Source organism: Lissotriton helveticus, chromosome 5_1 (assembly GCF_964261635.1).
Source record: "Lissotriton helveticus chromosome 5_1, aLisHel1.1, whole genome shotgun sequence".
Classification (NCBI taxonomy): Eukaryota; Metazoa; Chordata; class Amphibia; order Caudata; family Salamandridae; genus Lissotriton; species Lissotriton helveticus.
This window is the reverse complement of record NC_136065.1, coordinates 793,044,021-793,058,723: the sequence shown is the minus strand read 5'-3', so window position 1 is coordinate 793,058,723 and position 14,703 is coordinate 793,044,021. Positions and strand designations below refer to the sequence as shown.

The following is a 14,703-nucleotide window of genomic DNA, read 5'->3' as shown; positions in this document are numbered from 1 at the left end:
CTTGGAGACTCAGCTTCTGTGGCGATTGGGTTACAGAAGAACAAATGACAGATGATAGTCACGCCAACCCTGTATCAGTCTCCACTGCCTCTGAACTGACTACTGAGCGATGTACGGAGATTCATGTTTTGAATTAAATAAAAATGTCGGTCTTCATTGTTCAAAAACAAGCAATGGAATGATGGATGGATGGAATGATGGATGGATGGAATGATGGATGGATGGAATGATGGATGGATGGAATGATGGATGGATGGAATGATGGATGGGTGGATGGATGGATGGGTGGGTGGGTTGTGGATGGGTGATTGAGTGGGTAGATGGATTTTGCAATAGAAAATAGAACAAGGAAAGCTGTGAAACCCCATGGGTGCTGTTCAGAAGAAATGATGTGAAAGGAATTGCTTCCAAGAAGGTCTTTGATTTTTGCATTCATTTTTATTTTGTACATAGGGATCCAGTGAGGGATATGGAGATCGGATCCTCAATATTGTACTTGTGTCTGTCATAAAATAAATACTGCTTTGTTGTACTCTGTTGAGTACATGTTTTGTACATTGCAAGGAGATTAGTATACCTCAGGATTGTTTATCAGAATATCATTGTCAGAAATATAATTCATCATAAACACTGTGTTCAAAATACCATTTACAAAATGCCGCCCTATTTGGAGTAGATTTCTAATATTAATAATAATAGTAGATTACTAATATTAATTCTAATAAAGCAATACATTTGTAAATTTGAGAACACAATATTTTTGTCGGGCGATAGTCTGTGGAGTCAATCTGTGAGGAGGAGATTGCACCAATAAGGGGTCAGGTTCTGCACTTGTTAGTATTTGGTAATATCTCAAGTTAGAGCCAATGATATGGAGGACTGAAAAGCGATTTGTCAGTATTCTTGTACCACTCCTTCCACATATCACTCCGCAAACTAGACAGAGCGAGATCTTTCTGGAGTTTGATTGGACTCCATGCAAAATTGTGTTAGTTATGTATTTCCGCATACCCAACATCAACATGCCCTCAGTAATAGGATTCCTGTGCTTCAACGCAGATGCTATTCAGAAGGGAGGGGGCTTTGGGGTGTCAAGAGAGAGGGGGGGGGGGTGAAAGGGAACTGAAGAAAATATACGCCTGGAGGGGGTTGTACAAAACTAAGTAGGACACTGTAGCTTGGAAAAACAGGGATATTTGAAGTGCTCCTGATTTTAAAATTCCTGTAAACAATTGTAAAGGCAAGCCCTAGTTCCTCCTGGCAGATAAAATACTCAGGAGCTGTTAATGAGCCAAAGGAGTTAAAAGGAGGCCATGATTAGTGAAGTGGCGAGTTAATTTTCAAGGGTAGATGATGTTGTCCTTTAATGAACTCATGTAGAAGGCCTGTGCGCGAGTAATCTTTCCCCAAATGTTTCTGAATGAAGAGATAGCTAGTGTAGAGATCTAAACCATGGCAAAACGGTGTATTTATGGACAAGTTTAGATGTTGCCTTGTAGTTTGATTTTGAGCAAACTGAAGGCCCGCGATGCAGCCTTTGGGCAGGCCTATGTGCAGTATTTTGGAATAAACCAAACTGACGTGGCATGGGACACATTTTGAGTATTGTATCCTTTTTAAGGCTTTCAATTCTCCTGATTTTGACAAAAGCAACTTATTTCACAGGAGGTTTCGTGGAAAGTAACAGTTGAAGATTCTACCAAGGTTTCTGATCTTAGGGGGCGCTAGGTGGCGCCAAACCAAGATGGCCGCACTGTAGTGAGGCTCTCGTCGGATCGAGCCGTTAGTCCATCCTTCAGACCTTCCTGACCGGAAAATATTGCCCAGACACCTCGGAACCGGGATCGTTGCGGCCCCCTGATCTCAGCGGTGGTACACACGTACGAAACGCCTGAACGGGAGAGGAGATACCGACCCATCTTCTGGGACCGGACTGCAGCGCTGGACTGCGACCTGCTGCCTGGTCGGCTGGGTGCGCCGGGAAACTCCGGGGCTCTGAGGCCTGGTCGAGGCGGCATTCCCTGTGCTCTGCGGAGGCTGCCGGCGCAGCTGGACATCCTGGGGAGACGACGGCGGAGCTGGCAGACCCCTGCATGAACGAGGTGAGCCCTGCCTGTGAGGAAGCGGCAACTTTGCAGCGCGTCTTTTGAATCCCTTGGCGGGAACGGCTGCGGGGCCTGTCCGGCCCGGCAACGAGACTGCATACCGGCCGGCGCTCTACCGCATAGCGAACTGCACTGCCTGCCAAATAGTTCCCAAGCACCCCAGTGACCTACGCCTTGGTGCTGGACCCTCCCGCTGCTGGATCACGGCCCCCCCGCGGCTCGCTGCCCTTGTGAGAAGGCCGGCGCATCACCCTACGGACAGCGGGGCCTACCTGCCCATCAGCTGCGGCCTTCCCGCCTCTCGGCGATTGCGGACGAGGAGATTACACCTGTGAGGTAGGAGGTGCAAGTAAGACCTGCCTGGACGAGTGTTGCGGGGGGGCGCCCGCAGGACAAGAACAGCTGGTGCACTGGTCGCCCCTAGCCGCCTGAGGGGTTACCGGGTGGTCGCTGAGACCGCGGACTGCCGGTGACTGCGACGACCGGCGGCCTTGCTTCTCTCCCCAAGTAGACTTCGCCACAGGCCAGCTGTGTCACTACCTTCTCCTCTGGGACCATTGGCTGCTGCGGCCCGCACCCTACCTTAACTCACAGCGCACAGTGTCATCACGCGCCATATTTTGGAATGCGGCCTTTCCCTGCCCGGATTACTGGTGACGAAGAAGACTAAGCTGCTCTGCGCTCACTGCCGCTGCCACTGACAGACTCGCGCTCCGTCTTCAGGTCCACGTGCAGAATAGGCCTGCGCCCACCCTCGCGTGACACACAAAGGCCGCTACACCACCCAGTCCCAATAACTTTAAGGCCACTGGCCCAACAGCTTCCTTCAAACGCCCGGGCCCCAGCCGCCACGTCGACCTCACGGACACCAAGACGCGACATGGGGCGCAACGACGCCAAACAATCCAAGATACCTTTTGAGGCTAAAAGACCCCCCAAAAACACACAAGCCCCGGAGGGTAGCCCTGGGGCCTGTGGCCCCCCAGACGAAGACTGGAAAGCCTTGCTGATTAACATGCAACAGAGTCTGTCCAAGATTGACTCCAAGATTGACAACATCAACACTCGCATGGATAGCGTGGTCTCAAAATTGGAAAGCCACGACTCCAGACTCAACGAAGCGGAGGAAAGGATCTCTGTGCTGGAGGATGGGGCCACCTCGGCGGGCAGACAATAGTCCCAAATGGACAAGCTCCTGAAAATCATTGCTGAGAAGAATGAGGATTTAGAAGCGAGGTCCGGCCGAAACAACGTTCGCATCACGGGCCTGGCGGAGACCACAAACACAGGAAGAATGGAGGTATTTATCGAGAATCTGGTCACCGAACTCTTTGGTAAGGAGTCGTTCTCCCCGCACCTAATAGTTGAGCGAGCCCACAGGTCCCTGGCCGCGCGCCCTCCAACGGGGGCCCCTCCACGCCCCATCATCGCGAGATTCCTAAACTATAGGGACCGGGATGCGGTGCTAAGACGGGCAAGAGAGATCGGCACTGTAGGATACTGCAATACCACGCTCTCCTTCTTCCCAGACTTCACCCCGGCAGTACAGGAGGCTAGAAAGAAGTTCGCGGGAGTGAAGAAAAAACTTCAGGAACAAGAGATGCCATACGCTATGCTTTATCCGGCGAAACTAAAAATCTCCTACCAAGGCAAACAACTCTTTTTTCACAATCCTCAGCAGGTGGAAGACTTCCTCAAGCAGCACAAGAAAGACAAGGATAAGAGGAGTGCTGAAAAACAACGCTCCAGATCCGCATCGCCTATGAACCACCAAGACTGAACTGTTGCAGTGGCGTCTACCACATCCAAGATGAGTATGAACGAACAAGACTTCAGTAACCTGGTGAGGTACACTTTCAGGCAATTACATGAACCGGTTTAAACAACTTTTGGTGCTTGATCACCCACCTCCGTCCCACGTAGTGAGCCCGGGGGCATGCCTGGCTCCGTGTGGGTGCAAGTAGGGAGGTGGAGGACAGGTTGGGCGCCCCCTGGAGTTGATCCCCGATGGGCGAACCCCCAAATACCCCTTCTGCTTGCAGACTAGGGGAGACTTTGTCTTTACTTTTGTTTCCAAGTTGGGGAGAGGGAGGGATGTCTATGGGGGGAGGGATTCTGTATACCCGGCGGGTTGGGGATGCCGGTGTGGGTGGGATAATATTTCAACATGTTGCATACTTGAGCGTGCTAATTGACAGTCATTCTAGATGTTGGGCATGTCACAGTAGAAGTTCGGGATCGTATCACACACTCGTTGCCGTACGTTATACACACATGGATGTTGTAGACCCTAGGTATATATATTTTCTGATTGTACCATGGGGGATTTAACTGAAACGCAACCAACCTCGCAGTTCAATGTAGTCTCCTGGAATATACGTGGATTGAATAACCCGAGGAAGAAAAGACAGATTCTGGGATATTTGAACAGACATGGGATTGCCATTGCCATGCTACAAGAGACACATCTACTCCCGCAAGGTTCCCCTTCATTCGCCTCAAAATGGTCCTCGTGCAAGGTGTTTTCATCCTATTCTAACTATGCAAGAGGGGTGGCGGTTCTGGTTCGGAGGGGGACTAATTTTACTCTTGCCGGGACTGAGATAGATTCTGAGGGTCGTTACTGTATGATATGGGGGAAACTTCACGCACATACGATATTGATTGCATGTTATTATGGTCCTAACATTGATGATCCTAATGTTCTTCTCACGATGTGGGGGAAAATACAGGCCTTGGGGATTGATCACGTGATGCTGGGAGGCGACTTCAATACTGCCTTAATTCCTGGGATGGATAGGTCATGTCCGCAGGCCTCTCATTACACGAATACCCAACGTTCACTGTTGGGAATAGTGAAAGATCACCGCTTGGTAGACGCGTAGCGACACCTGCACCCCTCTGCCAGGCAAGGTACTCATCACTCAGCTTTCCATTCCACATGGGCCCGATTGGACTATATATTCTTGTCAGTAGGACTGGCCCCATGGTTAATCAGAGCACAACACCTGGCGAGAAAATTTTCGGACCACTCGCCGGTCCTTCTCTCCCTGCAGGTGCCCATCACTGTAGCCCCTTACCTAAACTGGCGCCTTAACCCCGCACACCTCACTGATACTGCCTTTGCTGCGGAACTGGAGCAAGAGGTCACTGAGTTCTTCGAACGTAATATCAACTCAGTCTCTAGTCTCACTACTGTTTGGGAGGCCTTTAAGGTGACGATCAGGGGGACCTGCATAGCCAAAGGGGGGGGAGTTCTAAAGACACTGCGACAAGACATACGCACACTGGAAACTGAGATTAAACTGCTAGAACGGGAATTGGCGCAGGGGGATAGAGATGGCGCAACCCAGGCCCAGCTTAGGGAAAAACTGAATGAATACTCAGAGGCGGCAGAGAAAGAATGTAAATTCCTGGGGAGGCCCTTCACTGCTAGGATGTTTGGGGAAGGAGACAGGCCTGGCAAAGCGCTGGCGGCTGCGACTAGAACCCCTCGGTACCAAAACTATGTCCCCTCGTTACTCGACAGGCATGACATACCACAACGAGACCTCCTGGAACAGCTCCGAGTGTTAACTGACCACTACACATCGCTCTACACCTCACACAGCACTGGCACGATTAACCTCCAGGATTACCTAGAAGATACCGCCATTGCCTGGTTAGGGCCATCCCAACAAAAATTCCTCCACCATGAGCTTGAACTCGATGAGATTAGGGATGCGATCATGGCCATGAAGTCTGGTAAGGCGCCCGGATCGGATGTCCTGCCGATCGAATTTTATAAACACTTCATACACATACTAGCGCCCATACTGAAACAAGTCTTCTATGCAGCACTGGCGGACGGCTCACTCCCGCACACAATGCGGGAAGCATTAATAACATCACTGCTGAAACCAGGCAAACCATCAGAACACTGCGATTCCTACAGGCCCCTCTCCCTGTTGAACACAGATTGTAAGATCTTAGCAAAAATACTTGCGACGCGTCTCAATCTCCTAATGGAAAGGCTTGTACTACCAGATCAGGCAGGATTCGTCCCTAACCGTTCCACATCACATAACTTACGCACCCTCCAAGCAGTGTTGCAGGATATCAACCCCCGTTGCGAGGCAGCTGCCGTATTCCTAGACGCCACAAAGGCGTTTGACTCCCTGGAATGGGATTACCTTTTTGCACTACTCGCACGGATGGGAGTCCCTTTTAACTTTATTGACTGGATTCGGTTATTGTATCATAAACCCCAAGCAACGGTGCTCCTTAATGGGGCCCGTTCTGCTCCATTTGAGATTCGTAGGGGAACCAGGCAAGGCTGCCCTTTGTCCCCAATACTTTTTGCGATTGCCATCGAACCCCTGGCTGCTAAACTCCGTCAGCACCACAACCATCGCTCCCTTATTTACCCGACACGACAACTGCTGATTGCGTTATACGCAGATGACATAACCCTTTATGTCAACAAACCTCAGGAAAATCTAAATCCCTTGCTTCGGGAGATAACTAAGTTTGGGGCAATAGCAGGAGTGCAAATAAACTGGGCGAAATCGGCCCTATTCCCCTTGACTGACAAGACTACGAAATTTCCCCTAGACTACCCTCTGGTGTGGGAATCTGAAGAAGTCAAATACTTAGGAATCACCATCTCCCGAAACCGCGAGGCTCTTATCAGGGCCAATTATGGAACTACCTTAGATAAACTGACAGATTCCATAACTAAATGGATACACCTCCCACTGTCCATGGCGGGCCGCATTTCCCTGATTAAAATGGTGGTACTCCCCAAACTATTGTACCTCTTCACCAACATACCCTATCACCCTGGCTCATGTTTTTTCCGCGCCCTCGACTCACAACTGTCACGCCTCATCTGGGGCGGCAAACAGGCCAGACTCAGTTTGAAGACGCTGATGCTACCCTACCACCAAGGGGGATTCGAGGTCCCCGACCTCCGCAAATACTATGACTGTGCCCAAGGGCACTTTGCTTCATATTGGTTCCACCCCCCACCATTCATGGCCCACCTGGCGGTTGAAGACGGTTACATGAGACCGGAACAGCCTTCAGGTTACCTTTACACGACTGTCAGTACTGGAGAAAAAGACCCCACTACTGTAGACTGCACTGTCAGGGCCTGGAATCGTATAGCGAAACATATGGAAGTACACTTCTTCTACTCACCATTGATGGCACTGGCAAACGACCCCCGTGTGAGTATTGCACAGGAAGAAATAGGGGGCAAGCTCCTGGCGAAACTAGCTATCCATACCTGGGGAGAACTGTACCTCCAGGGTACCTTTCGCACTGCACAGCAGTTCTTTGGAGTTCACACCCCTGCAATAATGGACACCTTCCTATATGTTCGGCTTCGGCAAAACATTAAATCCATTACACCCAACTTTCCGGACGAACCAGAAACCATGGCCCCACTTCATTCCCTACTTCAGACGGATACCCCAAAGCATGTGGTCTCTATGCTGTATAAACATGTTCAAATAGCTCCATCCCCTCCTCCGCTCAGGGCTAGACGAGACTGGGATGAGGATCTTGATTGCTCCATGACAGACGAACAATTGGAGCTGAGCTGCTCTCATACCCAAGCAGTGACAGGAAACGCTCGTCTTCGGTTAGTACACTATAAATTCCTGCATAGACTCTACTTCACGCCTGCTAAGCTACACCGACTGGGGCTCAGAGACAATGATCGCTGTCTCCGATGTGGTAGACCTGGTGCGGACTTCATGCACTTAGCGTGGAGGTGCCGAGCTGTGGCCCTATACTGGATAGAGGTGTTTGAGGCTATTTCTGAGATGATCGGCATACCCACAGACCCTTGTCCCAAATTAGCTCTGCTAGGACACACTATCCCAACATTAAAAACACATAAACTATTTTTCGCACTGAGCCTCCTGTTGGCTAAACGGCAGGTGGCATGTCGATGGGTTAGGGGGTGAGCTCCTAAATTTAAGGACTGGCTACATAGCATGAGCACGTGGCAGGAACAACTCCATTACTACGCTGAGCTGCTACCGCGTAACTCACGTCCCAAGGACCTGTGGGGCCCCCTTGTTGCGTATCTACTCCACACACGAAACACCGATGAATCCGAGGAGGAGTGTGACGGTGGAATAAGTGATAATGTCCGCGCCGTCACCCCCCCCCCCTTGGTCGCACTTCCCTGCGTAATGCGGTAGACTAACTCCAGCGCATACCCGCTAACCTGCCCCCCCCCTCCCAGACACTGCGAGCCTCGCCACCCCCCATGACTGAGCACATAGCACACCTTTCATGATACCCATGCACTAAGGCCAGAACCTACAAGGAAGACATGGACCGCGATGATCCCAGCCACCCCCCAGTTCTGCTGCTCCACATCCTGTATGACTACATGACATACTACCTACAACATACCTATGGCACGACACGACATTGAACTCTTCGGACGGCAAGGATTACACGTTCCCTGAGAATAAACAATGTCTATGGAGTGCGCCTCTATACCATTATGAGAACTTAGCACTCTATACTGCTGCATTGTACTTTACTGGTACTCCATACTGTATGATCCATCACACCACATACTGTGTATGGTGGGCCCATTAGGGGAAGTTAATGTGACTTAGATGTTATGAAGTTGAAAGTTAAGTGAAAAAGTAACCTCAAGATTCTATTGCCTACACTACTGCAATGTATTTATGTTGATTAAATAAAGACTCCCAGATAGCCCACGGTTAGATGCAACGCGGCCGGCCCGAACGGGTTGTAGGCAACATGCTGTGTTAACTGTCCACCCCTTGCTAGATACGCATAAGCATCATTATATGACACGACACAGCTTCTGGCCTCGCAGGGGAGGATGGGGGTAGTAGGCAATGTACTTTATGATAATGACCAATAAAGGTTTTAAAAAAAAAAAAAAAAAAAAGAACGTTTCTGATCTTAGCCACTAGTAAAAATAGTCAACCAGGACAGGTGACTGATGGGATGGCACAGTATAGCCAGCTTGCTAAAAAAAGTTACAAAATATCAGTGCTCAAACAATTGTGACAGCAGCAATTTCTTCCTCATTCACAGGTTTGCCAATCGGAGGTAAAAATTGAAAATAACTTGGGCAGTGTGACCATATTTCTAAAAATTTGACTCCTATCTTTTAAATAAGGAAGCTAGTAGTCTTTGAAAATTATTGAGTTGGACATCTAACAAGGAACATCCTTTAGGTACTACATTAGTGACTATAGCTCATCCAATTTAGAAACGGCCCAGCCTAGAAATGTAGCGCCAATCCGTGAGGAAGATATAGCACCAATAAGGGGTCAGGTTCTGCACTTGTTAGTATTTGGTAATATCTCAAGTTAGAGCCAATGGAGTACCGAATATGGATTTGTCAGTAGTTCACTGAAACATACATAGGAAGCTGTATTTCCTATGGAGCACTCAAAATATAATTGCTTGTCCTGCACAAAGTTATGGTCTCTCATGTTATCTTTTGGGCTGTAAGGTAACATATTTCCTAGATATTGGCAAACACAGGAGTCTTAGTTATAGGTCTGCAGTGCCCTAGGTCAACCAAACCAAGAAATACTTCTTTAGCAAGGGAGTTATAGTGGTTGATGTAAGCATTATTTAAATGGTTCTCTGGCAAAAGAATAGCATACTACAATCCTGATATCTTTCAGAAGGTGTTATGAACTTACTTACCCGGTCAGGAGCTTGAGCAGGACCCACATTCCCCTTTCTCCGTCCCTTATCCATCCACTTGCGCCTCTTGCCTACCAGGTTCTTCCTCAAAGCTCCCCATACCACACTATTATGATATCCAAAAGAAACGTTTCTAGACTCTACCCCCTCAGCTCACGAAAACTCTATTTTACTACCATGATCTCCCAAGCAATGCTCTCTAAATTCATCCCTCATGTATCCAAAACCTCATTTTACTACTATGATTTCCCTAATCCCTTTCTAGAAACTGGTCCCTCCTCCATCTCTCGATGTACTCATCCCAAGCCTCATCTTACTACTATGATCTCCCAAATAAAACTTTCTAGACTCTTCCCTCTACTATCTCTCCATTATCCTATGCCTCCATGCTCCTATTCAATCCAATCCAACTAACAGCCTTACATGCTTCAATTAACACACATCTCCCTATACTAACCCATAACTAATCCTCTTTGGGTTCCGGAGTAGCGTGCTACTCACTTAAAAGAGCTTCGACGCCTAATCAGGGGTAGTCAGTGCTATATAAATACAATACAGTTAAAATTCTAATTCCTGTTCTCCATGTACCACAAATTGATATTCTGTGGACCTATTCGGGCAGGCTCCATCCTTCCAGAGCCTAGCAGCCAGTGATGCTTTGGAACTGCTTCAAACAGTAGATACCGCCCACCTTTTTCAAGGCACTGTTTAGGCCATGCACCACATTGCAATTTTTCTTTTTGAAACTATCTGCTCGTCCTCTTGCAGTCTCCTGAATATGTTCTATATCACATAAATAATAAGCCATGATTTTTCTTAGAAATGTATCATGTACCTCTTGTATCTGGGAATTCATGACTGCGGCATTCGAGCTTCTAGACCACAACAAAAGTAAGTAACGTTGTTTCAAAGTATTGTAAAGTGCATAATTGCAAGGTCAGTAATGGCAAGGACTCCGTTGAGTTCCAGTTTGGTGAACAGACTCGGCCACATTCCCAACCTGTAATGGGAACGCGCCGCTCCCTGCCCATTGTTTCCAAGGCAGAAATATTGTGTATACTTACTTCACCTGCTGCAGAACCGGTCGAGTATTGATTGTCTCAGAGGCCATTGTCCGGTTTCTGTAACAACAAAGAAAATGCAATTATTTGCATAAAACCTTAGCTCTGCTTCTGGTAGTGAATGTCAATATTGCTATTGCAGTCAACAGCCCTCCTGCAGAGAGTTATATTTCCCGGTGGAAAAAATACCAAAAAACAATGGACCTGGGCTTCACAAGCTAGTGCAATAGTTATTTTAAATGTTTACTGCAAGCTGGTGTTACAAAAAGAAAAACACATACCACCTAAAGGGTCGGCCATATACTTGCCATAAACCTTTAAAATGAAGAATCTGCATATACATGAACACATTCTTATAGTTTTAATGCACATCATAAGAAAATACGATTCCTATTGGCTCAAATAAAAGGTACTTTTGGATGTGAAGCACTAAACTTGAAGGTACAGTTTAAACAGATAAGGATAACTAAACTTAAAAAGTATAAAACCGATAAAGCATTACAAAATCTAAAGCGTACGCCTATCACCCCGAGTACTGAAGCACCCTTCTTTGTAGGTGGATACTTTGTAGGCAGGTGTGTACATGTGATCAGGTAAACTTCCTGTCACATAGTGTAAGAAAGCAAATGCTGAAGTGGGCTGACCCACTGCCCCAGGATACGGTATTTTAGATGGAGGCAGAATGGGAATGTAGTTGAACAGACTAATGAATGAAGAGGGCTGACCCACACTCCTTCAATGTATGTATAAACATATGTATTTTCCATTTGTTTTTTTATTACCCAAGGCTGTAGCGATAGCTTGAGCCCTTTCTAGGTCAAACCTAAGAAGGGCAGGGGCTTAAACGTTTTCATAAGAGCGCTCTCCTGGCACTAGCAAACGAGAGGTTGTTGCAGAATGCCAAGGCTGCACGTTCTAATTCCACAGAATGCCGTTTTTTCCAACCACCCTACACATACTATTTTTTTTATCTCTCTCTCTGTGAGAAGTTGGTCCGATATGTGATGTCCACTATTCTAGTGGGCACCCTGTATCAGTCCAAACAACCCTTATGGTGATGGTTGTAAAGTCAACCTTATAGACCAGCTATCCTAGTGGTAGCATGGACAATGCAGTCTTAGGCTAAACTCAAGAGAGCATGTGAAGCCAGCTGTTTTATCATATGTAACACCTTTAATACCAAATGAAAGGACACCACACAGGTTATATATAAAATATATATGTATTTATTTCTAAAACAACCCCTCTGAACTCTTTATGAGGTCAGAGGACAAAGCACATAACAAGAGACTTAATTATCATACAGTAAGTTGCACAATATACAGTAATGCCCTAGGGGCACTTCAAACCATATACTAAAATAGTGGTATAAGAACCAGGTCACGAACAAAGGATAGGCCTAGGGCCTGGAGAATCGCTGGGGCTACGCTGTACTACCAAAGGATAGGGAGCAGGAGGCCCACGGGATGCGTGTGTAGTGTCTTTACACACACATGAGTTACCATAGAGTTAGAATGGGAACGAAAGAATTGGAAACTAGTTCTTTTAGGGCACTTCCGGATGGACTACTACTTGAAACTAGGACACTAGGTTAGTCAATACCCACAGGAGCACCGAAGTACTCGCGTTACCTCACCCACAGGAAGCGGGTGCATAGGTGTCAAAGTGTGTCGGGTTTCGTCGCTGAATCCTATGGAGCCTTGGAGGAAGATGCTGCAGGCGACCAGGAGAGAGGTGTCCGGATGGATCCAAGGGCGGATCGAGGATGAAGAGTACCTGAAAGCAGAGGGGACAGAGTCTGGGTCACTAGCCAGTGACTAGGAAGGAACCAGGAAGGAACCAGGCGATGTCGCGAAGCAGTCAGGTGATGTTGTGAAGCTTGTCTCTGCAGCCACGTGGACCAGGAGGTGTCAACGATGACCAGGAGCTGGGTACGGACTGTCCCACAAAGGTTCTCGCTGTCGGCGGTGTCGGCTTCTGGATTGGAGTCAACAAGCCTTGGCAAAGGCACCCCACGCAGGAATCGAAGATGGCTTCTGGATCAGACCAGCAAGATCTGATGGGCTTCTCCTTTTCAGGGAAGCAGGGGCCAGTCTTGAGCAACCAGACCAGTGGTGTAGAATTAAAGGATCATCGTCACAAAAGCCACTAGCCAACAGGCAATTGACTGGACAGACACGTCAAGTAGGAAAATGCAGAAGGGCCCCACGCAGAACTCGTGGAGTGTGGAGGGCTGATCTTCAGTGCAGTTGGTGCTCGGGGCTGGGGCTTCTCAATCCCCAATGCACACCTTCGAGGGTGCCTCAGAAGTTGCATGGAAAGCAATACACTGGCTTTCCAAGATGGCCAGTCCCACGTCTCTCGTTGCCTCCACGGGTCTCAGCTTTGCTGTGACTGTGGATCGGGCTGTTGGAAGTCTGGAATTCTGAGTCTTGTCAGGCTCTGTGCACGGGCTCCGGCGGGAGTGTCGACAAAGCAACCCGTTGATCGCTTGATGGTGCCTGCTTACACAGGGTGGTCACTCCTTGACCACAAGGGAGATTCTTCAGTCTTCTATCTTCAGGTAGAACGTCGAAGGTCCAGAGTTTCATTTCAAGTTTCAGTCAGGATAAATCTAAAGTTTGGGACTCAGCTCCTACCTATATACCAAATCTAGGGACTGGATTACCTGCTAGGTCCCTCCTATGGGTCCAGTTTCGTGCCAGAGCTGGGGCTGGAGTGCCTCAGCACTGGTTTGAACTGGACTGTGCATGGGACACCTTGTGTGCCCCAGGCACTGTCTCGTTTAATTCAGCCCTCCCTGCCCCAATACACTACGGCCTGTCTGGGGTGGTGCTAGCACCTCCCAAGACAGGAACCTATTGTCCAAGCCTCCCTCGCTGGAAGGACTCCCAGCAGCAGGAGGTCAGACTTGTGTCTGTTGCAGCAGCATCCATTTTGTGATGCTGGGGCTCTGGTTAACTTTAACCAGGATTAGTAGGAACAACATGTCTTCTCCCTCTAGAAGGGTGAAATGCTACCCCCTAGCCAGAACTGGCGAGGGGGTAGTATTCCAAAGCGTATGACCCCTTACACAACATGTTTTGATAAAGCCAAACCAAAGTTAGCATTTAACAGCGAGGTTCATAATGCACTTAAGAGTATATGGTATGGCTATATCCTAGAACAGCTATAAGGACATGGTTCCGAAAGCTGCAGACAGGCTCACCTCTTGCTAGAGCCTCATCTCACATAAAACCAAGCACTCTGCCTCCAGGATCGTTAAGGCCTGCCATAGGAGTGACTTATAGGTGTATATGTGTCTAGATATAAGGTTAGATATAGGAATACTATACCTAAGCAAGGGGTGATTACACAACCTTGCCCCAGCTGAGTGATCAGCCAGTTGTGTCAGTTTGGATGGCCAGCCAGGGGTGGAATAATACATGCTGTAGCCCCTGGTAGGCCTTGGATGCACCTATGCCCTGGGTACCTATAGTACCCTATACAGGGGCTCATAGGGTGACCCAATATCCAATTAGGTATGTACCTAAAGTACATGGAGTCCATTTTACAGTGAGAGCAGATAGCCTGGGACCCTGATTAGCAGGATCCCAGGCCAACAAAGTCGAAAACCAGCTAAACACTAGGCAAAAAATCTGGGGTAACCATAGTCAGGTATCCACCTTCCTACACTCTCTTCTTTTGTTTTTTTCACTTCTGTTTTCTCCATTCATCGGTGTTTCTATATTTTCTCTTCCTCTTTTATTCCCCTCTCCTGCCTTATACTCTCCTACTCTGGGTCAAAGTCTGTTAAAAAAACATGAGATTTGAACCCTAAAAAAGGGAGTGCCCGAAAA

General features: G+C 48.1%; 1 protein-coding gene across 2 annotated transcripts in view; it reads right to left on the bottom strand.

Moving 5' to 3' along the window:
- The window catches only part of TBATA (thymus, brain and testes associated), a 211,979-nt gene that overhangs the window by 164,333 nt on the left and 32,943 nt on the right, over positions 1–14,703 (bottom strand). For both annotated transcript variants that reach the window (XM_078643256.1, XM_078643257.1), the window contains exon 2: positions 10,868–10,924. In XM_078643256.1, the coding sequence (XP_078499382.1) occupies positions 10,868–10,914 (47 nt within the window). In that variant the 5' untranslated portion in view covers positions 10,915–10,924. The remainder of the gene's footprint in view (positions 1–10,867; positions 10,925–14,703) is intronic.